This window comes from Cavia porcellus, unplaced genomic scaffold (genome assembly GCF_034190915.1).
Source record: "Cavia porcellus strain 051 isolate PalLab524CR breed Dunkin Hartley unplaced genomic scaffold, mCavPor4.1 scaffold_4, whole genome shotgun sequence".
Lineage (NCBI taxonomy): Eukaryota > Metazoa > Chordata > Mammalia > Rodentia > Caviidae > Cavia > Cavia porcellus.
The window spans coordinates 76,156,241-76,183,742 of record NW_026947487.1 but is presented as its reverse complement, the minus strand read 5'-3'; the positions used below and the strand labels follow the sequence as shown (position 1 = coordinate 76,183,742).

The 27,502-nt window shown below is 35.6% G+C and overlaps 1 protein-coding gene across 3 annotated transcripts in view; it reads right to left on the bottom strand.

Moving 5' to 3' along the window:
• Grid2 (glutamate ionotropic receptor delta type subunit 2) overlaps nucleotides 1-27,502 on the bottom strand; it is a 1,371,796-nt gene that overhangs the window by 554,288 nt on the left and 790,006 nt on the right. For all 3 annotated transcript variants that reach the window (XM_063247280.1, XM_063247281.1, XM_063247279.1), the window contains exons 5-7: nucleotides 14,954-15,007; nucleotides 7,203-7,376; nucleotides 181-342 (exon numbers count right to left, since the gene is read on the bottom strand). In XM_063247280.1, coding sequence (XP_063103350.1) covers nucleotides 181-342; nucleotides 7,203-7,376; nucleotides 14,954-15,007 — 390 coding nt within the window. The remainder of the gene's footprint in view (nucleotides 1-180; nucleotides 343-7,202; nucleotides 7,377-14,953; nucleotides 15,008-27,502) is intronic.

The window sequence follows — 27,502 nt, the reverse complement described above, 5'->3', positions numbered from 1 at the left end:
TATACATGTTGTCGCCCTCAGGCTTTTATTTTTTTAATATTTTATTTCCCCATTTTGTGCCTTGAGTTGGCAGCAGCATGAGAGAGAAAAACAACCTTTAAGGGATACTTCATCCAACATGCACTTATTGCAGCCTCTTCACATGAAAATTCGGAACAGTAAGTTGCTTGTCATAGTTACCTTCTTGATGGTCTCTAACATGGAACGCCCTCCCTGCCAGGGCTTGGAATTCTTTCTGATGCATGACAAACTCGCCATACTGTGCCACTTTCGGTCCTCCAGCTTCTTATGAAAAGCATTAGCGAGGAGAAGCACCGTGTCGTATATGTAAAGGTTTGAAATCTGAAAAGACATTAGACAGTGATCATTAGCATCGATGCCAGTCATCTAGAATCAGGAGAAAATCATCACCCAGCTGCTGCTTCTGTTCATGTCTCAAACGGCTGGTTTACGGGGTTATTTATTAAGCAGGTTTCTTTCTTTTTTTTTTTTTCTTTTTCATTTCCCAGGCAGTTCTGCCGTTGAGAATGAAGTCTTGTCTGATTGTATGCCTCAACTGGTTTTTCAGCTTATTTAGGTATGAAAGAAAAGATAAAAAAGAGAAGTCTCGACACAGGCCAGACTCTTAGCATCAGACCATAGAAAATCACTGGCCCTATTTCTTTCTCTAAGAGCTGAAGGCTGGAAAGGGAGACTGAATAATATATTAGCAGAATGTGTCAGATTTCTGCACTTTAGTTATTCAGGTGGAGAAATATCACCTTGGTCTTACATATGAATATCATAGGTACAGAAAAGGAAGCAGCCATCTGTGCGTAGATTTGTGTGTGTGTGTGTGTGTGTGTGTGTGTGTGTGTGTGAGATTCTGTAATGAAAAAATAAGAGAAAACAGAATCATTCATAAGTATTGTAATGATCACTATCTGTACAAAATGATACAGCTATGCACGTGCATTGCAATTCATTGACATGACAAGTACCACAAACTACTAACAGCTGGTGAATGTGTTTATAGTAATTCTTTTTTCTTCTAAGCTAAGCATGGCATTTTCTTGTTTCTACACAAATTTGAAAATGGATTGTTACTGGTTTTTCCTCAGGCCTTTGCAGTCTTACGATTAAGTCTTACTAGAACTATCCATGACATCAATTAATTACCAAAGGTGCTTCTTTTTCAGAGAAGTTAGAATTTACTGAGAAAATGAACATCAAAAGGGAACCTGGCCAGTTAAAAGTTGTTAAATGCATTACTTCTCAGAAGTAAAAACCTAGCATAAAAATAAAAACCACAAATCAAGGTAGTGATGACAAATAATTTGATCTGAAAACATTCAACTTTTCTCACAGATTTAACTATCCTGTTCTCACATTTTTTTCCTAAAAAGAAAAAAAAGAAAGTATGTGAAAGTACCATTTGGTTGTAATTAATGAAGAAAGAAAGTCTTGCTCACGTCACAGAACAGTACTAAAATCCAGCTACTGAGACAATGTGTCTGACGCTATGCACACTGTCAATAGAATTTTCTAGCAATGCCTTCTAAGGTTTGTTTTTTTTTTTCACATTTGGTAAATCTTTAAACATTCACATTTGTTAGGCATCATAATATGTGTATAATAATGGAAGGAAAGTTTCTTTAAAGAGTCACTGAACACTGCCATGCATTATGTGAAATGCAAATGTATTCTTCATAAGTAGATATTGAGAATGTTTATCTTCACCCCCATTCCACCCAGCTAACTCTGGGACAGATTAGAAGGAATAATTTCAGTCTACTACCACGCACGAATTGAGAGACTTAAAAATAGTCCATGAATCAATGTTCAGGTCAGACAAAGCTTGTGAAACCCAGTAGAAAAGAACAGATGAGACCTACCAAATGATTGCGCTGTACTCAATAACCTAGGAAAGATCTTTTGATAGACATTTCAAGTTCTCTTCGTTCCACAGCCTCAAATTTGCTTTCACTTATCTATCATTTTTCTTCTCCCTTTGATGGACTCCTTTAAGTGTGTGCATGAGACTGCCTGCTGGAATCCTTTGAAGTGTCGTTACTTTTCTCCAATCAGTTAACTTCCCTCAATATCTAGTTCAAGACGACCTGCTAGGATCGTCCTCCTCACCGTTCCTCACCCTCTCTCCCTACCCTGCAGAGCACTGACTGGTGCACTCTTTCTTTCCTCATGCACTGATGCACTCTATTAAAACACACAAGGCTAAGGTTTCTTTAGTATTTATGTTTCACAATAGCATCTGAATTCTTTTTGAATGGTGATGCATATCGTACATCATTTTCCCCTTGTACCTTTGTTTCCCTCTACTTATCTGCCTTTGATTTAGCTAATAGCCCAAAACATATTTAACTGTGGTAAACATTCATCAAGTAAAAGCAAACAAGGAACAGAAGAAGAAAAAAGAATGTAAAAGTTAGTTGACCGGAAACCAAAACATAAGAAATCTCAAATATTGGGTTACATTCATACCTAAGAGTTAAGTGGTATGGTTCCTTTTGCGAACTTTGGGGCAGGTACTAAGAGCATTTCCTCTGGGCTTCACAGTGAAGCTTTATTACTCATACATGGTATGTGTTTTCAACAGAAGGCTGACTCTTTCCATTTGTCCACCTTCTAAATACTAGGACCAAGAAGTGGTGGTGACAGTGACCCACTTCCTCCATCTGTTATTTTTCTTTCAAGCTAGTGCCCATTTTCCTTTCAAGTTCATCTTGTCTCTTCTATCTGCGATCATCTACTGATCTCTCTGCCCTCTGTATTCCTGCAGTCTTCGACCTCTCCCTCAAAATCATCCCAAAGTATATCTTAGCATTTAAAAACTGTGACTTTGCTTTCTACATCAATGATCTTCCCTTCTAGTCTGGCCAGGAGCTACACAAATGACTATTTGCTTTACACAAGCAGACAATATTTCTAGAATCTTAAATTCTAGCATCCCACATCTGACTCCGTGTTCCTCTCTGGCTTACTCTCCCTTCTCTTGTTTTCGAACATCACTGAACCTCCAATAGCCGATGCGATAATATTGGGTGCCATCTGTCGCTTGCCTGGAACCACCCTTTTCCTTCTGCTCCTCATCATCTGGTCCAGAGTCTTTGCTGCTCATCATCTTCATTCTTCCTCTGTACTTCTGTTTTCCAATATTTCTATGACAAATGTAGTAACCAGAACCGACACATGAATGCAGATTTGATCCGACCAGGAGATATTTTATCTCTTGATCTTAGCAAAGTGCTTCTGACATGGAGTTCAAGCTTATATTAAAATGGCTTAGAGCAAATCTAACTTCCACTGTGCCTGTTTGGAATTCTCCCTCAACTTAACGGCTTTGAGCAGCTGTCAGAGCAGGATACTTCCATCTGGACTTTGTGTAATTGATTTTGAACCTATACTTCATCTCTGTGAAATCTAAACTTTAAGGCATATCAGTCAGTCAATGTTAACAATTTTCATCTTGATTATACAATGTGACTTAAGCTTTTTCTCCTAGCTTTTAGTCATTTGCTAATTTGATAGGCAAGTTTTAACCATTTCATCCATGCAGTGATAAACTATTTTGAAAATATTGGGAGCAAAGACAAAATCTTGTAGAGGACCACAGAGTTCTCTACATTTCGAAAGTGAAATATTTATCACTGTACTTTGAATATTCATCTGGTGAAAAACTTTTCAAAATGAGGGTAAAAGCATCTGCTGTAGATTATACATATCAGGAATTACTCAAACATACAGAATATATCAAAGGCATATCTTCCCTATATGAATATTTCTTGAAGATTTGATCGATTCAGGTAGATGAATCAGTTTCACTTGAAGGCTTGAAGAAAAACAACTAAATAGCTTAAGTGCCAAATAATGTAAAACACATATTCTATTACTTTAAAGGGTAATGTTGAGGTTTTAAAATATTTTGAATTTTTTTTGAGACCAGAGACTTTACTATCTTCTACATTTATGAATCAATCTAGCTAAACTTTTCAATGTGTTCACTATGGATAAAGAAACATGTCAAACACCATGTAAAGCTCAACACATAACACACAGTTCTATGACAGCCTCCCCAAAGGAGATGCCTGGTGATAAGGACTCAATTTGGCTTACCATGTTCATAAAGGAAACCCTGATCTCTTACCTAAGTACTCCAAGTCATTTATTTATTTAATTTTTTTGGTACTAGGGATCGAACTCACAACCTTGCACTTGCTAGGGAAATGATTGTGCCCCTGAGCTAAACCCCCGGCCCTATTGTTTTAATAATATATAATTTAGCTAACTATTAGCATTTGATACAGCAAACTCTCAGAATCTTTTCTACTTTCTTTTGAAAACAGAGACAGCAAGCCAGTCTCCTGTACTTAGGCCTTCTTCCAAATGATTTCTCTCTTATTCTTAACCTACAAAAAAGAATCATGTCAGTTGGTTTATTAATCATTCTGAGCAGTTATATATTTGTTAGGTCTCATTTATAGCAGGCATATTCTTATAATCTCCAAAACCATGGTTCTTCTAAACCAGTGATTTACCTTTCTTTTAATGACTTCTACTCTAACAATCCCTATTTGAACACAATTTCTAAGGTAGATAAAATAGAAAAGATTGGAATCTTTCCATTGTCTCATTAGCAGCCAAGCTAATATTGGTTTTCCTAGGCAGTAAGTAGATAACTCTGATTTTGTTGCATATTGTGCAAAAATTCTGTTTTCTACATGAGAAGTTTTATGATTTATTTTACAATATCGGGTAATCCTGGATTTTAGTTTTTCTGGAGTTAATTTAAAGATACAGAAAACTTATTTTCTCTTCTAAATTTTAATTCTCTATATATGTTAAAATTGGTAGCCATCCAATGACCACTACAAGGCCTCTGGTACCTACTGATTATATTAATTAATGTGATTTTATAGTTGATTTTCAATTTTAATAGGTTATTTGGGTCATTTTTGCATATTTTTTTTCTGAAAGGTTTTAGATCACACATTTCTGGTTTTTGAATTAAAAGTCTGTGTTCATGTTTCCCTGCATTGTTTCTATAGATCGAGGATGCTACTTCTAGAGAATTTCAACTCCCAAATTATCAGTCGGTGGTGTTTTGCGGTCAGAATTTAATGCAAAATATCATTTTATTTTGTTGCTTTCTGTATCTTCAATGAGATAAAATTCACTATCAAGGCAAGACTACACATTAAATGCTCTGCTTTAAGTGGAATATTTTAAAATTCAAGTGCCCTGTATTCATATATGATTAACTAATTATATCCTCATATATCAAAATTTGTATAAATTTTGTTTTTAAGTTTGGTTTTAATATATTAGCAAACTTTAGGAAACATAGAGAAAAACTAATATGTAAAAAATCCTCAAAGAAAGAGAAATTTGCCTTATTTTGTCCCATTTCTGCATTTGAAAGAAGTAAGATAAGATGTGAACTAGGGAAGGGCTAAAGATTCCTGTACAGTGCGAGTGTATTAGGTAAGCTTGGCAATGCAGAGATAAATAAAATCTTTGTTTTCTGATTATGTGAAATGGAAAGATGCTGCTACTAGGGAAATGTGTTTTAAGATACTTTGTGTTTCCCCAAATGACAGAGGCAATGATTTTTAAATTGTACTTTCATTTCTTGCTACTCCTTTGATAAGAGCAGCCTTTTCTACTTCTCAATTTTCTAAATCAAAATTCTACTATACACATCTCCACTTCTATCATTTCTGCACCAACTATAGTGATGATGGGTAAAATGTCTAAAAATGATCCATTACAAGCGTAACAATAAGAAGGGGAGTGAAACCGACTTAACAACACAGAAGGGCTTACACTGACCATTGCCTAGTTCTTAACCACATCCAAATCCATGAATAGTCACAAAGGTGCGCAGCACGGAGGCAAGTGTGAGAGAAAATTATGAAGGAGTACATTGTAAAATTTGACGATTTCTGGTCCCAGATCTCCTCTAAATTAGTTTAAAACCCAGTAGGAAACAGAAATTTCTATGGGCAAAGACCCCGGAGCAACATTTATCACATTGTTAATAATTATGAGAGTGGTTGAATGAATGAATGAATGCTACTTCTTTTTTAACAGTCTTAGCAGTGACTAAGGATAGGGAGGCTATGGATTAGCATTCAAAAAAATAGTTCTGTCAGATTACCTGATTTATCTAGTACCACTGCCAATAAACTAGTCTCCCTTGGGTTATATTTCCAAATGATTCAAACTGAACATCTCTAAGTACTAAAATTTCTCAAGTGAACATTTTAAATTATTGAGTTTCTATATTTCACGTTCTCTGGACTTGTCAGAATGCTCTTGACTTTAATATTTGTCCCAGTAATTGTATATATTCATGTCCTACTCCAGAAATTCCCTTAGGACCCAGATTTGATTATACTGGAAATTCCCACACCGAGGAGATGCGTAAGTCTGTGGGCCTGGGTGATTCTTCCTGTTCCCTGTCTAAAATTTGCCTGGCTAGAGAGAGTGTTCGATGGCTTCCTGCAGTTGCTGGAATGCCTGCTTTTTCTAACACTTCTTTCAGGTAGACAGATCCAGATCTCCAGTGCAAAGAGAAAAATTCTGAGTGTTTTCCTTAACAACAACAAAAAAAATAAACCCTGAGCGAGTCTGTAAAGGCTTCTTCTGAGCACACTGCAAGGAACTGACAATCTGTATTTTACCATTTAGAAATTTTATTTACTTTAAAATTTTTTCTGTGTTCTTGATAATGAAGTTTTCAGCTCTGTCAAATCTGGTTTGGATATATCTATAATGCTACAGAATTTTTTGACTTTTAAATAATTTGTTAACTAAATTTCTTCGAACTAGAGTTTTCTTTAAAAAGAGAATAAACATCTATGTCTTCATGCCAGAAAAATCTACTGAATTTTTAGCATAGTTATTGGAATTTGACAATCGGAGTATCAATCACAAATGCTACAAGGGAAATGTGGTGGACTTTCTTGCTTAAGAAGAAAATCCCCTTCTTTTAATGTATTGTTATTAAACAACTAAATGTCTTTATACAATGAGACCAAAAACACAGATTCTTAGCACTCTCTTCTGTTACACTTACTTTTTCTAGAGAATTACTCAGAAATGATAATGCGTATAACTGTGAATTTCATGCTGTTTGAAAGCTCTCTTAACAGGTACTCAGCAAAGCACCCAGGCAGAAATACCCAGCTTAGAGAACATACCTCCATGTTCTGAGCAAATGGATCCTTCGGATCACATAATGTCGAAGATATTCGATGGTTGCCACGGAAACATCGCTGACTGGTGTTCTGGGGGACTGGAAATGTCTGCCGAATTATTGTCAACCTTCCAATTGACCTTCTTACAAGTTCCTGTACATCCACATCGTTTATTTCCTGTAAGATAAGAAGTGGGGTTCTTAGAAATTCTTTAATACAGTAACAAACCCAAAACCACTCATGAGTTGTTATCTGGAAGCACTGAAGGGTTCACAAATGAAAACAGCACAAGCTCCTTAAAACAAGCAACCCATCTGAAGCTGCTTTCTGTGCTTTACATCACATGCACAAATGCCTGGATAATTCCTAATGGCACAACTGACTTTACATAATCCACTAATAACATATTTGTAAGTTATTATTTTAAAAAATATGGAAAAATATAGGTCTGATCAAAATATTGAAGGAAGTAAAAAAGAAGTTGCTGTTATAGTTTATTCTTCATTAATGGCTTTTGATTAAATTCGAGCACAGTACTAAAGAAGATGCAGCCTGGGATCCTAAACGTTCTTCTTAGTAATTAAAAATGAGACCTTTAAATGAGACGAGCAGGGAGAGAAAGCAAGAGAAGTTTTTGGTATTGTTTTGTTTTATTTTGTTTTTTGTACCATAAATCGAACTCACAACCTTGCCCTTGCCAGACAGGCACTGGGCCAGTAATAGTTTTTGGAAAAAAGTCCAAGAATAGTTTTTGGAAAAAAGATTTCCTAATTATTCCTTAGAATTATTGATGTGCTCAAGTATTTCTCTGGCTGAAGAATAGTTTCAAAATGGTAGCTGTCAAATGACTGAGTTTTATAACTGGTCTGATATAAAGGTGAAAAGGTATGTTAGTTAATGCAGATTAAATCAGGCTGAGTGAGGAAAGAAAACTAATACTCTACATAAATAAATTTTATTTAGCATTTGAGTATTTGCCAAACTCAAATTACAGTTTCTACTTCTTTCTGCCCCATCTCCCCAATTCCAATTAAATTTTAAGATTTGGCTCAACACAGACTTGGAAGTAATAAAAAATGAAATATTTTTATAACATATATTTGGTCTAATTGCAATTAGAATAAAAGTGATTAAAGTAAATTTTAGCTTTAAAATCATCTTTTCACTGAGGCAGTTTGTGCTTGATAGTGTCCATGTGGAAGCTTTAGGTTCATGGGGCCTTTGCAACCAACGAATTATTGCTATTAATAGAATCCTACAACAATAAAAAATAAAAGACTTGATACAAGATAAATTTTGGACTGTGATGAACATATTCTGCTTTAATCCAAGAAATTACTGCTGAATCCTGAAAGAGAAAAGATAACTTACAGACGAAAATTTTTCTTTTCTTTCCTAGACTAATTATCTTTGTGGTAAATATTAGTTGCAAACTTCACCCTTTATTTAGGAACTTTATGAAATATAGATTTTTCTGAAAATAAAATAACACCTGCCATCCACTCTATCTAGTGTAATATCAGGAATTTCTGGGTGATTAATCCTTAATGCGCCATAAAAATGGTTTTTCTCAGTTTAAAAATGCTGTCATTTTCCTTTAATCGGTGTCAACTCACTGGCCACTAAAATCTCTGGCAAAGGGCAGGTCACTCTTTAATTTTCTGTGATCTGCTCACAAAGCAAAATTAAAGTGTCCCGTCAACTACATTTTAATTCCTAATGTTAACCTGTAATCTTTTAAAGGCAACTAATGTTAATATTGCTCTTCAATGTCATTTAATTTTTTTTATTCCATATTGCACAGTTAGGGAGAGTCACTCATAAGGTAGTAAAAAACTGAAACATTTTTCTTTTTTATAGTCAGTTCAGTTACATATGTGGTTCTAATATATTTAGAAATATAGATTTAGCAAAAATTTTATACAATACTATCTGTCTATATACTATATATGAATAACTATGAATCAGTACATTAAAGTAAAGTTTTATAATAATAAATACCGATTATACTTTAGGAAAAATACTATCTATTATCTAATTTTCTGTGAAACTGACACTAAGTTGGGCAAATATTGTTACTTTATGGCTAAAAATCAGGCAGAGTCCAAGGTCTTTATTCAAAATAGTTTTTATTCATAGGATGAAGTTTTAAACATAGTAAAAGAGCAATTCTCTGAAGTAATTATACGAGAAGTCTGTATTTCTTTACAGGAATTACCTAGATTAATATTTATGAATGATGAGAATTAAAACTATAGAAATATATTATTTCTGCCTTTGATAGCTTGATGATTCCATAAGGACTGATGAAGTCATCTATCATTAGTCAAAGTCTAGCAGGTCTATTTTCAAACACACAGAAAGGGATGGTTACTTTTTCTGTTTTCCATAAGCTGAATTTCTCAGATACCTAAGCCTAAATAAACCTGAAGAACTGTCAATTAGAATATATTTTGCCTATTATTATTTGGGGAAGGAAAAAGAGAGCAATCTAGGAGGAAAGAATCTGTCATTCTGAATCAGACAGTCTCAAAAAAATCATGTACCTTTTTAAGTTTGACACCCTATCTTAGAAAGTTCCCTAGTCATACGAAATCACGGTTAGGGAGCTATTTTACATTTGAGAAGCTTTCACACTTGCAAAGGTACGCTTTAAGAGTGACAGATATAAAGTTGTATAAACACTGAAAGACAAATGATTATTTAATCTAAAAAGACAGCCTTCTAAATGAAAAACAATTCTAAGTAAATGTCTATTAAAATTAAAACACCTGGAATTTTTTGTTTGTTTGTTTGTTTGTTTTGGTACTGAGGATTGAACTCATGACCTCTCACTTACCAGGCACACACTTGAGCTGCTCAGCTAAATCCCTGGCTCAAAACTATTGTTACATTTAGGATTGGTGTTGTTCCAGTGCTCCTAATTTTAAAAATAATATTTAATATGTGAGATTTTTAAAAATAATTATGTGAAGAGCTAATTTACTAAACAAGTACTCAAACCCTGGGTCCCTCACAACACCAAATATACTAATAAATCTCTAGAAAAATAGGCAGAAAACTTCTGAAATTTAAACAATTGAAATAATCAGAATTTTAAAATTATTTGTCTTTGTATTCTTTGATTCTGCATACTCTGGATGCAGAATTAATACCACAATTAAAAGTGAATTAATTTCAGTATAGCAAGCTTTTTATTTTTACCTTGTTTAAAGAAGAATATAATGGACCCTTTTCTCTGAAATATTTATTTGGATAATCAAAAATTATTGAGTCAAATCGGTATGGTTAAGAATTGAGACATTACTGAAGATTTGTAGTGTACCAACTTCAGATTGAAATGAACAGATTTAGGGGGAAGAAATGACTTTTTAAATCCCATAGATCAGATGCCAATCTAGATTATATAGATTATTACAGAAAAAGTCTTTTCCTATTTTCTCTTTTGCATTCATTCTTCCTTTTGCTCATCTTTTAATCTGAGCACTACAAAGATCCTGTCTCAGAGTAAATTTTCAACAATTGTTGGTAAGTTTAGAAGTGAATGAATAGCAAGACTTTAGCAAACTATCTTCTACAGATTGATATCTGAAACTTTAAATTTAGGCACTGAAATGTTTTAAATATGTTAAATAATTTTGAATAAAGTACATTTTACTGGAGAGATTTTAGAGTCTAATATGTGGGTATCATTTGGAAAAGGGTTTCTTTCCTATTCTTCACGTTTAGCAAAGATGATTTTTTTAGTTCTTCTGGAAAGATTATCATTGCTGTGGAGAAATTAGCAAACACTGTGTTTAAATCTGTTATAAACCAGACTCTAGGTTAATACCAACAGGAAGAGGGGTAGACTGTTGATTTCCTGCTTGACAAGCTTAGTACTTGGTAGTTCAGCTCGTCACTAAGCTACAAAACATGAGGAACATCTACTCTACTAGCAGGCTTTTAAGATCTCTACATAAGGAGGCTAGCAGTTTAGCTCAATAGCACAAATGTCTGCCTTGCAAGCATGAGGTCATGAGTCTGATCCCTGGTAACTCCCCCACAAATGATCTGTACACTATAGTAAAAAGCCTCTAAACCAACAACTTCTTCCTTTGCTGTAATACTCATCAGTGGCTAATGGAGAACAATGGCTTAAACTAAATTTTTCAAAGTAAGTAAAATCCTATCAGGATGTTAAAAGGCAGGTTCGTATTATCAGGAATAAAAAGATGCATAAAGTCTTATGCTTCTTGCAGTTCTAAACAGTGTCTAGCTCCTTATATGAATGTCTAACTTCTGTAAAACTTGAATAAAACGCTAGGCCATTTGCTTTAGAACCCTGAAGGGATATGACAACACTCACATGAAGAGGCTGTTGTGAGCTGGATCCACTGATTGCAGGGGGAAGATAAGTACCATTACTAAGTCCTAACGTATGATTGATTGCACCACGTGAGCTCATGCAGCCTCTCATAATTATAGCACCCTGAATGCGAATGAAAAAATACATTGTTTTCAAGTTTCTACATCAATTTGTATCATGATACACAATGCCAACTTTGATTTATAGTCCCTCTCTAAGAAACTACTGGTGCAATAAGATTAAATAAATGTTTGCAACCCATTTTAAAATTAGCAACAAAATAATAGCCACACAAACCAAACTAGACAGAGTCATGCTCTCATGTTCAGTCAAAATCAGTATCTGCATGTTATTGGATTACGTCATTATTGTGCTTCTAGAGTTTACTATCATCCTCACAAACTGGAGACATTCATTTTGTAATCTATGGAAACTATGATTTTTAAAATCAATTTGTAGAAATAAGCATACCAAGGAAAAAATGCGTAGGAAGCAGTTGGGACTCAAGCTTCTGGAGATGAATTTCAGAGAGAATAAGGTAATTGATTGGAAGGAACCCTTTGGACTGAACGCTGACCTTGGACTCACTGGCTGATAGCAGTTTTCCTGCAAACCTACTTGTTCTTTGAGATTTACCCAGGCCGGAAGGTACAAGTGATAGCCAATGGAAGGATGTTGTAGGTTATGAATATTGTGTCACAGTATTGACCTGCCTAAAAGAAGTAGCACTTTTGCTGAAGGACTAAAAAGTAGATCTCTTAAGGAAAACAGATTAAGATTTCTGGAATAATAAAAATGGATCCAGGGGAAGTTACAGTTTATAAAAACAAGTTTAAAAGCTAAAAGAAGAAGTGAAATCTATTCTTTTAACATTTACCATTTAGATTGCCTTTTTGTTTCGCAAAAAGTAACCAAAATTATGGAATGCTCATGTAAATATAATATTTTCCTCCCTAATGTTTTATGTAATATTTAATAAATTTAAGATTGATAAATGATGCTTCAGAAAGATGCCATGAAATAAAAATTTTTATTACCCTTTCCATGCTATTCTTCACCAGTGAAGTACATGTTAGTCTACTCAGAGTATTCCTATACACCTGAGGGGGTGATTACTTCTAAAGTACAAACTGACCCTTAATTAGTGAATAAATGACCATATTACTTGCGTTCAGACATTTAAGATTCAGATAACAATAGTAAAAGCCAAATTAGACATGGACAACAGTAACATGGGTACATTTTGCAACCTTATCAAAGGATACTAGGGAATGGCTTTTCATTTAATTTGTTTATTGTTTTCCTTTGAGACAGGGTCTGTTATAGTTCAGGCTGGCTTTGGACTCTCTGAGAAACTCCTGTTTCAGTTTTCCAACTGCTGGAATTATAGGTGTGCACCACCATGCCCAACAACAACTGTAAACTTTAATTTGTTTTAATTAAGAACAAGCCATGTTTCTTTTTCAGTCAGCTCTGTTCAAGGGAATGAGTAAAATGACTTCAGTTTACTTAGCGTCAAGAAATCTGTGTGGTTTCTTCCCTATTAGAAGTTAGGCACGAGATAAAAATAGGGATTTAAAAAGATTCTGTATTATTAAAAAAGTAATCTAGAAAGTACACAAAAAACAATGTCTAGTGGGATAAAAGAGTTTCCATAAGATTCCAATTGAGGTAGTGAAAATTTCAAAGATAAAATCTGTAAGGATTACAAAAAAACAAAAAAAGAAACAAAAATAACTGAATTGTTACACTGCAAAAGACTTATACAAATCCCATTATGATCTCTTAAAATTTGTACAATGCTTGAATTGTTTAATTTCTCTGAAACTTCATTTCCTTGCCAAAAAAAGGAATAAAAAACATCTCCTCTGAAAAGTTACCATGGAGCTTCGGTGAGCACCCTTGCCTCCTGTGCCACCTCTTGCTAATTATTCTCATAGGCTGCTTGGGAATTGACTCAATTCTGCAGGGCACTTGGACCATGGCTGGGTCTCTAACATAGAAAATTCAAAGGTATGGAAAAATTGGAAGGTATCAGAATTTCATTGAAAAAGAGATCTTAGGTGTGCATGAAAGAATACCTGAGGGACTCAGAAAAAACTCTTTGATGTGACGGGAGAAATACAGAGGCAGTTCACACAGACCTAACTTTTGGCAGCTCCAAAGTAAATCTACATGGCCTCTCCGGCACCCTGAGCTAAAAAGAACCATTCTGTCTCCTAAGTATTGTTTAGGAAGAACAACTTGAAACTGGGAATTATATTTACTGTCTGCTTAAGAGAAGCAAATCTCTTAACCCTGTGGACCTTGTCCCCTCTGTGCTTCACGGGAATGGCTTTTATCATTCAACATTATTGTGCCAGACAGAAATCCGCACACCTTACAAAAAGTTACCTTTAACGCAGTGCCATATATTAAGTGTAATTTGTAAGGAACTGTCTTAAGAGAATAGATCATCTCACTTAATTTTTATTATGGAACTGTAAACTTTATTACATTGTAATATAAATATACAATATTGTAATATAAATAGACAAACTAAGACTCAGAATGATTATATGGCCACAGCAACAGTTAATAAGTTTTATAGACAGGATTGACTGTATTTTGCTAGTTATAAAACCAAAATTCTTACCCCCAATACTATTTTGTCACTAAAGTAAATCCTACTATTATATGATACTATCCAGAGCTAAATAATAAATAATCTTTGCATATAAATGATCACTATGATTGACTACTGTGTTTTGTTGAGGTCAGTTTGTGTGATCACACATTTGTCCAGCACTGATCTAGTTACTGTCCTTTTGGACTGTGACTAGAAGGTGCTAATGGAACAACCTATTTCTCAGGATTCTCAGGCAGTAATGTAGTTTTCATCTTATGTAGTATATTTTCAAAAATAAAAAAATTCATAACAACTTTGACAAACTATTGGATTTTAAAACAGTTTACTTCTTCATGAAAAGGCAAAAAAAATCTGTTTTGTATTGATTCATATTCATATGCTGAACTGTTTAATCCTCATGGAAGTGGAATAGATATAAAAGTTCTAGAAACAACATTAAAATATAAATGGAGCACAAGCACTCCACTGGGAGGAATTCTCTTTGCTTACAAAGAAGAGCTCTACTTTTCATAAAGATGATCTCTTTAAGCAGATAGTGTGTGCCAACAGGAAAAGCTGAGAGATATTCAGAGGGGAAGACTATCTCCATTTATTTTATTCATATAAAGCCCTTTATCATCTTCAAAAACTCTTCACTGTATTTTTACTTAATAGTATTCAATAATCTGAAAGTTTACTTTGTGTTTTGTTCTATCATAGAAACCCCAGGCTGGAGGACCCTGTAGCTATGTATATGAAAACAGGATACACAGGAAACCATATGGTCGGTGGCTTTACCTCATTTATAATGATCCAGTGACAGTCAAAAGCAACCAGATTGGTCTCCACAACCTAGAACAGAAAACAAACCAGATCTCAGCATTAATCAGGGAGAATAATCCAAACTAAATGGGTCTGTTTTGTAAATGACAAAAAATGATTTTCACATTGAAAGGTCTTTGTGCAAACTTTGCTTTTATGTTTGACTTGTAGATGCACACTGTAGATCTGCTAAATATGAAAGTACAGTATAACAACAAGCCTAGAAAAATAAAGTTTCAACAGAACTATAATAGCAATACTATTTTGTGATTTCACAGAGATAAAGACAAGTTCCAGTCTCAAATCATATCCCATATTCCAAATAAACTTTGATGACCTTTTGTATATATCAAAGTATGTATCTCTCTCTCTACAATCTGATGTAGTTTTTTATATTCTGATATTTTCTTGTGTATATGTTTGCTAAAGTCTTGAAAACATACACTGTACTAGGTTCTCTTAAAAATCATAATGGCATATGTATTAAATAGATTCATTTCTAAAATTATCTGATTGTAAAATACAAAAGTGACATATTAGCATTAAGCTATGATTAAGAAACTTTGGCAGCTTTTAGATTGCTAACCAGATGAAAAGAAATTAAACATATAAAAGGAAAAGAAAATAATATGTGCGTAGCAATCTTTGACTAACTGAACATTTATTCTAAATTACTTTTGGCTTTGGCCAAAAAGTATGATGGGGGTGTGTGTGTGTGTGTGTGTGTGTGTGTGTGTGTATTGTAGGAGGAGATTTTGAGTTCAGATTTCCTTAATTTTTATCATATATTCTCTAGGACAAACTCTTGTAATTTGGGTCATAAGTACAGAATAGTGAGCCTGCATTGTAAGAAACTTTATGTTATTTTTAGCAATAATACTTGATTTGGTTTCAAATTGAAATACTTTCTAATAACTAGCAAGAAGTTATTACGAAGTGCAAATTACATTTTTGTGGTTATTCTTTGTCCTACAGAGAAATGTTTACTAAAAGATGCATTAAATCATAATAAACACAATTGGATATATATTTGTTATGTGGTTTGATGTTTTCTCAAAGTATATAATTATTTAAAGGTCCTTGTGACCTAAGGTACATGTTCATAATGTATTAACAGAGAACTGAGAATGTTATGTATTTAGAAGTTCTATAATTATTATTATTTTTAAATTACATGTATTTTCAATTGATGGTTGAAACCTATAATAGAAAATACGACCCATGGGCAATTTTTAGTTTTAGCTTTAAAAACAATTTCTTACTTATATAAGTAATGTGAACACTTATTTCTAATTTTCTGGTTTTGTTTTTTTACACTGATAGTTGCACAGATCTATCATCAATTATTTATTAACAATTAAAAGCATAAAAAAATAAGTAAGAATTCTATTATAATTCAAAAGCATATAAACCAGAGACACAAATATGAGGAAAGCAGATCTCAGGGTAAATTGCAGATAAAAAAATATATATGGAGAGGTCTACAACTATAATATGAAAACGGGAAGAATTCAGAAGGAAGCCATGCCATAGAGGTTGAAAATATTTCTGAAACACTCTTAGTGGTAGAAAGAAGAAATGACTCAGTTTATCCTAAATTATGCTTATTTACGTAATCTGTACTATGTGGGTAGGTTAAGCAAAATTCAAGCATTAGAACTCTACATCGCCTATAGATATTGCTAAGAAGTTGGTAAAATATCCTTTATGACTTACTATAGGAAAACTTTTTTGTCTGGACACTAAAGCTGATTTTTCACACTTTAACAAGAAATATTCTTCCATGTGAAAACATAAAACAGTACTGAGGCACAAATTTTGTGTTTCAGTAAAGAATAAAGCAAGCCAGGTGTGGTGTCACATGCCTGCAATCCCAAAACTCTGGAGGCTGAGGCAGGCAGATGGCTGTGAGTTTGCAGCCAGTCTGGGCTACACAGCGAGTTCAAGGCCAGCCTGAACAACACAGTGAGACCCAGTTTCAAAAAACAAGAAAAGGAAAAAGGAGAAGAAGAGGTCTCCTTTAAGATCATGATTCTATTCACTGTACCACGTCCCTCCTTCCCTCAGAATCATCAGAAAATGATGATCTTCCTGTTTTTGGTCTCACTCAGAAGTATTAAAAACAGTATGAGTTACGTTAGCAGTATAAATTATTAGCAGATTATTGCACATAAGCAAAGAAGCAGTTTATCGTCATCGTTCTGAATTGGGAGCTTGTCACCACAGGTGGCCCTGGGTGTGAGGAAGCTGGAGGTCATCCGCGTGTCTCCATGTGTGTTTGGAAGGGAGGGCCTATTACAGCCTCCATGGGGCTTGGAAGCTCTCAGTGGCCTGCTGCATCTCAGTGAGATCGACTGTTCTAAAGACATTAGTCCCAGCACTCCCTTCACATTCAGGGTGGGTAAATAAAATAAAAAATACTCTGCCCTAAGAACAGAGAATGGATACAAATTCTGTTGGAAAAATTAGGCGATCTGAATAGGATAATGGCTCCAATTCACTTAAACTTTTAAGCAAATTGAGCATTCACACGGTAGAAAATGGTAGATGATCACCAAAGTTCATTCTTGCCTTCTCCAAGGAGACCAGCTAGGCGGCTTTGCCCATGAAGGCCACGAGACTGGCCTCCAGGGGCGCATACACAGGCACAGATGACAGAGCTCAGCTCCAGCAAAGCAGTGCTTTCCAACTGCTCTCTGCACCTTCCAAAAACCTGAGATCACAGAGTCACATCCCCAAGTGCCTGGGATTTCAAAATAGACCCGGTGCAGAGCAGTACCTTCTCCCAGACCCCTGCTTTGGCACTGGGCTGATCTGAAATAAAGGTCTGTGATACTGAGACATTACATTACACAAGTGATTGTTAAAGCAGTGTACCTCAGCTTACCTAACCCGAAGCATTTTTATTAATCTTGGATTTTTATGTTTCCCTAATCTTAATAAGTTGTAATAAACGTATAGGGTCATTTTTAATTCTGTGATTTTAAACACAATTTCAAAATCATCCAGTATTTGCTGGCTTTACAGTGGACTTTGAACATTGGAGACTTTTCTTTATAAGCACATTTTTCACTAGGGAAGGAAAACATGAAAATATAGACATGTCCTCTCCCTTTGATTATACAACATGAGATATCCCACCTAATACTGTGACAACATGTTTTAAAGAAGCTTGAAACTTTCACTCTAATGTTGCACACAGAAAGTTAGTGTTTCAATTTGCTGTCTAATGGAATGTTCAGTAAAATACCTACAGTTTCCTTAGGTCTTAGATTTTCATGCCTGAACAACAATAAACTAGTATGTGTCCACTGATTTTTCTAATTGAATGCTGGTGAAAGTGAATAATGTTAAAAAGCCACAGATTAAAAATGTAACCGATATCAGGGCTACAAAGTGCATTTGGAAAGGGACATAAAAGGTGACAGGGAGTTCTGTAACCTGGACTTTTGAAGTCTCCTTGGCTTTTAGTTCTTTCACTTAAGTGACTAATGTACGTATCATTGTAGGAGATATACATAGATATCTGCAGAGACGTTAAAACTTACAGTACAATTTTTAAAAAGAGAAAAAAAGTGATGTTTATCCTCACATTTCATCTTGGTGTAACCACAGAAAATATTCTTAGGAAAGACTATTTGTATAAAATGAAATTCTGAAATCTTAGTATAAATAAGAGAAGACAGATAACTACTACAAATCTCAAGCCAATTCACTAATATTTTTGGTAATATTTATTCCTTTTCACTGGATAACACATTTAGGATTATGTAATACCCTATGAAACAAGTGGCAGTACTGTCTTAAAGAGCATAATTTTAGATTTTAGAAATTATAACATCCTAGACTTTTGAAAGACTTTATATTTACTTCCACAGTAATGTTAGAACTCAAACAGAGAAAATTGTTTCCTTTTCCAACCTTTCTTATCTTATCTCCTAATATACTAGTAAACACTTTAATTCAATAAACAGAATTATTAAACTGGATTGAAATTTTCCTCTTTGTTTTCCATTGGAATTCATTTCAATCCAAGCATATCATTGTTTTAATTGTTTAGTCTCATTATATTGATTCTAATAAATGTTTACCAAGTTAGCAAATACTACTCAGCTTTCTTTCTTTCTTTCTTTCTTTCTTTCTTTCTTTCTTTCTTTCTTTCTTTCGTGTGTGCAGGAGATTGAATACAGGATCTTGTGCATGCTAGGAAAGTGCTTTATGACTAATAGCATCCCATTTCAGGTTACCCACTTTTTAAGATGTCATTTGGAAATGGGCATCTGAGAAGAATATACACTTCCCAGGTGAAGAAATACAAATGGCAAATAACTATATGAAAACAGGTCCAGCATCAGTGGTCATTCTACAGATGCAAACTAAAACAACTACTGAGATTGCATTTCACCCTAGAAAGACTGGTTATTGTCAGGAAACCAACCTATAATAAGGGCTGGAGGGGCCGAGGGAGAAAAAGGAACCCTTCTCCATTGTTGGTGGGAGTACAGACTGGTACAACCACTGTGCCAATCAGTGTGGAGTCCCTCAAAAACTAGGATTGGAGGTCCCATTTGGTCCACCTATTCTCTTTCTGTGTATCTTCCCAAAATAATTTAAAACATCATACCACAGTGCTATATGCATACCCATGTTCATAGCACCACAGTTTGTAACAAGCCAAATGCCCATCAACCAAGGAATAGATAAAAAAAGATGTGGTCTTTTCATATAATGGAGTACTACTCTGCAATAAAGAAGGGTAAACTGGAGACTTTTGTAGATAAATGGATGCAACTTGAAATCATACTTATAAGTGAAATAAGCCGGACACATATGAATAAACACTGCATTATCTCTCTAGTGAGAGAAGCTAAAAGAGTAAATACGATGCAAGGTGTACAACAGATATTCTAAAATGGGAAGAAACTTCAAAAAGAAAGAATCTGAGGTAGGGAATGGAGAAAAGAAGGAAGGAAAAAGGGAAAATATATACATATATATAATATATATGCTAGTTAAAATAGTTATGCTACTAATTTCTCTTAGATTATTGAAAAGAAACGTTTGTGCTAATATTGTTTAGACAATTAAGTGCTGATATCTTATACTCTGAATAACTAATTCAAAGATAACAATACACAATATGTCATGGTTTATGTCTGTGTCCCCCAGGCCTCATGAGTTTGCCTTGTGCATTTGCTTTGTCTAGTGCTTGGATTGATGGTGTTAGTGCTACACCCTCCTAGGGGTGGAGCCAGGATGTGATGTAATGGCAGGAAGAAGGTGTGTCTTGCTCTTTGCTGGTTCCAGCTTGATGTTTGCAGCCACCATGAACTGTGGCCCTTCCATGCCCACCTGCCTTGGAGCCAACTGAGTATGGACTGAAATCTCCAAAAATTGTAAGAAATAAACCTTTCCTTTTCCAACTTTGGCTTCAGGTATTTTGTCTCAGCAAGGAGTAAAAAATAACTAAGACACAATATATTAACCATTGTTATCATCCTATTATCTTATTTTGAAATTTTGATTTTTTTCTTTTTAAAATAAAAGGGGAAAAAAGATATCATTTTGAGACAGAGTCTCACTAAATTACCCAGGCCAACCTGGAGCGTGTGAGCAACCTGCCTAAGCCTCCAATGTAGATGCTATTACAGGAATATGCCACCAAGAACAAACTACTTTTACTTTTTAAACAAAACTTCAAAAAGTTTTCAATCATAACGAGACATTGAAGGAATTGAAAATAACATTTATGGCCGTAGTGAATAATGAAGTCTGCCTAAAAGATCATATAAGTGGGCTATGAAAACAAATTACACAATGGGGACCTAGTATGTTTGGTTATCAAAATAACAGAAGTGGAAGCATGGTTTTTCCTTGGCCATCTGTCTTTTTCTTTCTCTTGCTACAGAATTCTCTTTTTAGAAATGTGTATGTTAATAGTGTGAAAAGAGCTTGTAGTCTGCATGTTCCTATGGATTCGATCACAAATGTAATTATGACAAGGCAGACAATTCCACCAAGAAGCTGAGCTTACTCTAAGGGAATTCAGGAAAAGAGAGTGGGAACCATGTCCCATCGGAAGACAAGCAATGAGTTGGGACAGACCATCTGTCACTGGCAGGAGCATTAGTACTTAGGAATCTTTAGAAAAGCCTGATAATTCATCACCGTGTCTCCCATCACTCGTTCTTAAATCCTCAGCTGTGCTAAAAATAAGAAGCATAGAGAGCAACTCGACTGCCAGAGCCTGTATCTCATGCTAATAAACATGGAGCAGCACTTACAAGCGCAGAAGACAGTTTAATTGACTAAACTACAATAGCAACACGCTGTTTTTCACTGAACCTTGTGGCTCCACTAAATTAAACTTGTTCCCTTTGCAGAATGCACTAAATATTACACATTTACCCAAAGGTTCCCAGCACCCTGTACCCCTGTAGTAGCAAAGAGATCAGGTGTTTGCAACCCTAGTCCTACCTGTCCCAAATTATCAGCTAGAAACCAGCGAGCAGCAGTTCCAGGGAGATGATAGGAGCAGTTTATTCTGCAATGAGCAGTTGGGGAAATATTAAAGAGCTATTATACTGTCTTCCTGGCGCCTCGTCTGCATTGGGCTTTCTAGAACCGTACTGGATGGGACACTACTTCTATTATGACTAAGGGATATTGTGAGGGCAAATGCATTTTCAAGTGCTTAGATAAACAAAGTTAAATATACATATTTACTGTGGCACAACTCAAAGTGTTTAACAGGTTAACATCAATCTAGCAGCAGCAAAAGTCACATTAATAAGCAGAAATATTTTATATAATAATATTGTGGGATATAAGCTTCATATTTGTATCATCAGTAGCAGTAAGAGTATTTATATAATAAAGTCATAATCAGAATTTAATAAGATAATGGCACATGGTAAACTTAATAAATATCATCTTCTTACATTTTAACTTATATCTCTTAAGGATCTCAAGAAAAAGATATTTGGAATGTAAACATGTAAACATTCCAAATTGCATTGATCACAGAAACCATTTTTTCCCACAGCAAATCCCATGAGATCAGTACTTTGGGGGAGTTGTAAACTAGAATCAATGTTAATTTAGTTGTACAATTCTTCAGGCTCTAAAATTGTACTGAAACCCTGTAAGTTTTTTTTTTTATAATTTAAAATTAAATTCCAGCAATAATTTGAGAGCAAACACACCCACAGAGAAAATATCCACCCCCCCACACCCCATCCCGCTTTTTGGAGACATGGTCTTGTTATGTACTTCATGTTGGTCCTGAATTCACTATATAGCCTAGGCTGGCCTTGAACGCTCAGCAATCCTCCTGTCTCAGCCTCCTGAGTGCTGGGTTTACAGACAAGCACCACCACGCCCAATCAGAGAAAATATTTCTAAAAACAAAAGAAACCCCAAACTATTAAATGTTACATAAGACTCATATAATAATTCTGACCAATTGGTAACACTCGTTCTTATTTCTGTTTGTTTTCCTCTCTTTTTAATTAAAAAAGCAAAAACACTATTTGCTCTTCAATAAAATATTAAAAGAGATACATAGTGTGACGTTTATAGAACAGTTTTTTAGCAAAGGTTTAAAGATTTACAGCACAGTTGCCTGAATATTACATAGTGCCAAACTGAACTACCAGACTGGTTTTTTAAAAAAGCAGTTCAGTTAAACACTACAAATCTGAAATCAGTGACAACACAAAACTGCCTTTCTTAAGGATCAGTAAATCAGCACACAATTTGGGTTTCATTTCACTGCTTGTTTTCGCTAGCATTTTTGTTTGGTTGGTTTGGTTTGGTTTTCGTTTTCCTCAGTAGGATAGATAAGTCACAGCTCAGGAACGCTGCACAAGGGAGCCTGACTCTGGAGTCCACGTTTCAATCCAAGCATTTCCAGCAGGTGGCGGCAGCAATCCCTCTAGGCGGTGCTGGGCGGCAGGGGGCGTATTCTAAACTCACTGTTGTCTGCACTTCCCCTTGAGCTCAGCAGGGGTCCCTAACTCTCTTCTGTTCTGATCCAAGCAGTCATTATCTACCATCCCACTCTGTGCCTTTCGCTTTAGAATCTCTGTTCTGATCTTCCAGCTGGAGGACCACAAACACCCTTGCATCCAAATCCTCTTGCTGCTCCTGCCAAAGTTATTTCATAAACGGATATGCTAGATTTATTATTACTGCTGTGCGGTTGGGTGTTCCCACACCCCCTGGGAGATGGAAATATGCCACCACAGAGATTTGGCCAACGTGATGCTGCCAGTTATGTTTCTTAACGTCCGAAGATGGGCACTAAAGGAAGAAGAAGAGACACCATAACATGGAGCTCCCCTCGTGTGTCCTGTATTACTGAACACACTGGACACTGATTAAAAGTAAATTCGTCAATTCCTTTGCTTTTCTTTGAACCTTTTGCTAAGAATTTTCAGTTCTTTACTTGATGAGAATATAAAAATTGTTGCCAGTAAAAAGAGACTATAATATTGTTTGTAATCCTTTGTTAGTTTCTGCTGGACTTGGACCATTCTGGATGTTTGCTATGGCGATGAAAGTGGATTAGGCCAAAAAGATTTTTTAATGTTGGTGTTTGTTGCCTATTTTACTGTATGCTAATATATGCCTTTCGGTACAAGTAGAAAACACCTTTAACATATTTATGGGCTTTTTTAGTAACTTAATATCGCTTCAGTATGATTGGGGAGCAGGAAATGAATAAATCCTTAGTTGAATTTTAGCTGGGGCTTGAAATAATGATTTGAGGGAAATACCAGTACTTGAATGCTGGGATTTATGAACAAAGACTTGCAGTAGTAAAGCAAATGAAGAAAAAAAAAAGGTTGTCAAAGAGAAATGTACTGATCATTTTTTTTTTAATTTAAGGAGAAAAAGGGGAAAAAAGCAGAAAAAGGATACAAGTTATACAGAATTTCAGAAAAAAATAAACAGTAGGAAATCACTAGTTAATGGATTACATATTGTCATCTTAGAAATATTTGTTCAAGTTACAAGATTAAAGCATATAAAGTGGACATTCAACCAGCGAGACTGCAAACAGTTCTGTTCAATGATTCAACAAAACTCAGTAATATCATTGTCTATCTTACACACTTAAATATACATGCAGTTATACCATTTAGAGCACTTTCTTTTCCTCTCTTTTGTACAATGACTATTACACATTTTGTGTTTTATTGCTCCCACAGTTCTTATTGCTTTTTTTGGAAGAGAGTAAAACCAAATGTGACTTCACAGAACAGAATCGGTTAAATCAAAAGGGTGGACGTAATAGATAATGTAAAAACATAATACAAGGTGATCAACAATGGTTACCATAATGCCTCCTGCTATCTCAAATAGAATTGCCTATATCATCAGTTATAATAAAATTGAACAAAACAGTAAAGAACGAAACCAACAAAACCAAAACATTGGAGACATTACAGGTCTTCAAAAGTAGATGATAGTCAACCAATATGGGCGTCATAATAAATCCCACTATCTTCACAGCTATTGCCTAAACTTTAGAACCTGGTGCTGTCAAGCAAAGCAGAATAGAGGAACATCAGTCAAAACAAGATGGTGAGAGCAATACAGGGCTTCAAATCAAGTTAATAGAATATCAAAGTGGGTTACTATAATATATCCTGCTTTTTTAAAATTTATTTTTCCTTTAATTAAAAGGATAAAAATAAAAAAGTAAATAATAAAATGGAGATTGAGATAAAAGAGGGCATAGCAACTAAATAGTGCAGATCAATGCATAACCATTTAAGCAAATTAGTGTTTCACTACAAGATAATCCTGACATAAAAGTAGTTACCATATTGTCTCTTTCCTTGAGATCTTTGAGTATAACTTCATATACTGTAGCATCAAATATATCAACACAATGTATAACCATTCAAGAGAATGACAGTATTACAGGGTATTTAGAATCAACTAACAGAAAATGAACAATGGTTTCTGTATAATCTCCTTGTCTATAAAAGTTTTTGTTTATACTACCACATATAATAAAATCCAGTAAGATACAACATATTAAGACCTATGGAGACAGAAGAACAAAAACTCGATAGGACTTCAAAATAAGATGATATCAAATCAGCACTACCTATTATGACGTCGTTTTCTCCAAGATAGCTGTTCCTATCATCCAATCTTCTCTGCCTCATTTCTCTTGAGCTCTTTTTCTGTCATTATTTGTCAGCTTGTCTTCTTCATTTTGTTTTCTGCTCCATTCATTGTGGCCTCCCCGCAACTATTTCTGGATTCTTTGTATTTTTCTTTTTTAGAATATCCTGCAGTATTCTCTGTAGAGTTGAATTGGTGATTGTGTATTCCCCTAGTTCCTCTTTATCCTGAAAGCACCTTGTTTTTCCATCAATTTCCAGGGATAGTTGTGCAAGATATCTCAATCTTGGCTGGAGGTTATTATCTTTCAAAGCTTGAATTATTTCCCCCCATGCTTTTCGTGATTTGATGGTTTGTGCCGAAAAGTCTGCTGTAATTCTGATGGGTGTTCCCTTGTGAGTGATTTGTTTCTTGTCTCTGACAGCTTTTAATATTCTGTTCTTATATTGGATTTCTGGAATTTTGATTATTATATGCCTGGGTGTAGCTCTATTTGGGTTGTAGGTAGCTGGAGTCCTGTATGCCTCATATATCTGAGTATCTTTACCATTTGCTAAATTAGGGAAATTCTCTTGGATTATTTCTGTGAACAGCTTTTGTAGTCCATTTGTTTGTGTCCTCACTTCTTATGTTCTTAATTCTTTAGTTATAGATCCTCTTCTCATCTTCTAGTTTTTGTATTGTTGCTGGGTTTTTTTGTTATTTTTAAGAAGTTTTTCATTTCATGCTCCCATATTACAAATCTGCCCTCCAGTTCAGATAATCTGTCCTTAGTTTCTTTCAAGCTGTTATGCCAGTTTTCGATAGAGTTTTTAGTTTCCTGGTAATCTCTTTGAACCTGCTTCACATATTCTACATGTTCTCTATTTTCTCCATCAAATAATTCTCCCCTCTTTTTCTGTTCTTCCATTCCATCATCTGCTTTTTCTTGGGTTGTGCTTAGCATTTCTCTGACTATTCTGCTTATGTCTTGCTTCAGGTCATTAATAACTCATCCTGAACTCATCTATGAGGCTCTGGAGATAGCCTTTTATTTCTGTTGGTGGCGTGTCTGCTATTGCCTGTTTCTCAGGATTGAGGGCCGAGGAGCCTTTCTTGTTACTCCCTCTTCCCATATTCTTTGTTCCTTATATATGCAAGCATATATAAGAGGCCCAGTTTCCTTCCCTGTCGGCCACAGTCTGACTGAATTGCACCAGCTAGGTGTTCCCGCCCACCACAGCGCACCAGGGAGTTACGGACCAGGCAGTCTATGCGAGGCCTGCCCCTCCAGGTCAACGTAGAGAAAGGCCTCACCGCTGGGGTGCACCTTCAGGTGCTGGGATCTGGGTTGTGCTAGCCTACTGGGTCTCAGCCAGCAGCGTCACGTAGGCTAGGCACTGCTCACCAATCCTGCTTGAGAGGGGGACATGTGATTGAAGTCACTACAGCTCCCTGTTCCAGCAAGTCTGCCCTGTCCCAGAATGTCCTCTGTTGGTGCCTCCTAGACTGTGGGAGAGTCCCAGTTTCTCTCACTCACCGGAGGTCGATGCACGGCTCCCCGCCCGCCCAGCTCTTAACTCCATTCACCGATTCCTGTTCTCAGCACTTCTGCAAGTCTCTCTCCCTGCTGAGCCAATTCAGATGCAGCTGTGGTGGCAGGAAACCCAAATCGTGGCTTTCAATGGCAAGGGCTCCAGCTTCCACACTCAGGCTTTATCTGTTCCTGTTATAGCACCAGGATTGCATTCCCAGTTGGTATCTCTCAGCTCAGTTCGTTCTTGGGTTAGCAGGGTATATCTCCTCTTGGTTAGGATTCCTCCCTCCGCACCATTCCTGGATTCTAAGCTGGGTCTCGGAGAGAGCCTGTGTAGCTGCTGCTATCTGTCCACCATGTTCTCTCACAGCAATCAGTCTCTGTACTGATCATTTCTAAGTGCATCACATGGGTGCGTCACAGCTGTGCACTTCTAGGCCTTTGCTTTGCCCCTTTTCATTGCTTCTCCATCCAAACCTTGAAAAAGTGTTTCTCATAACTCAAAGCTGAATCAAATGCCAAATCCTTCTTATTCCATCTCCCCACCATGGGAAGACTTACTCCTATCAGTGTACTTATTGATACTCTGAAGGAACCTTAATCTCAGGCTTAATGAAATTTTTTTAGTTATGTAAATGGCTGGGGGGCATATTGCCTATTATATCCTCTTTATTTCTTAGTTCAACAGTCTTTGGTTTCCTGTTGGTCCTCTCTGCAGTCTAACCTTTCCCTGGTTTGCCTCTGGATTGCTGTTCAGCAGCAACACACACATAGCTCCTCTTGCCTTTCTTTTGATCTTTTGATCAGACATTCCTGTCCCCACATTCCACACCTTTCTGCCACTTACTCTTGCCCTATTCTGTAGA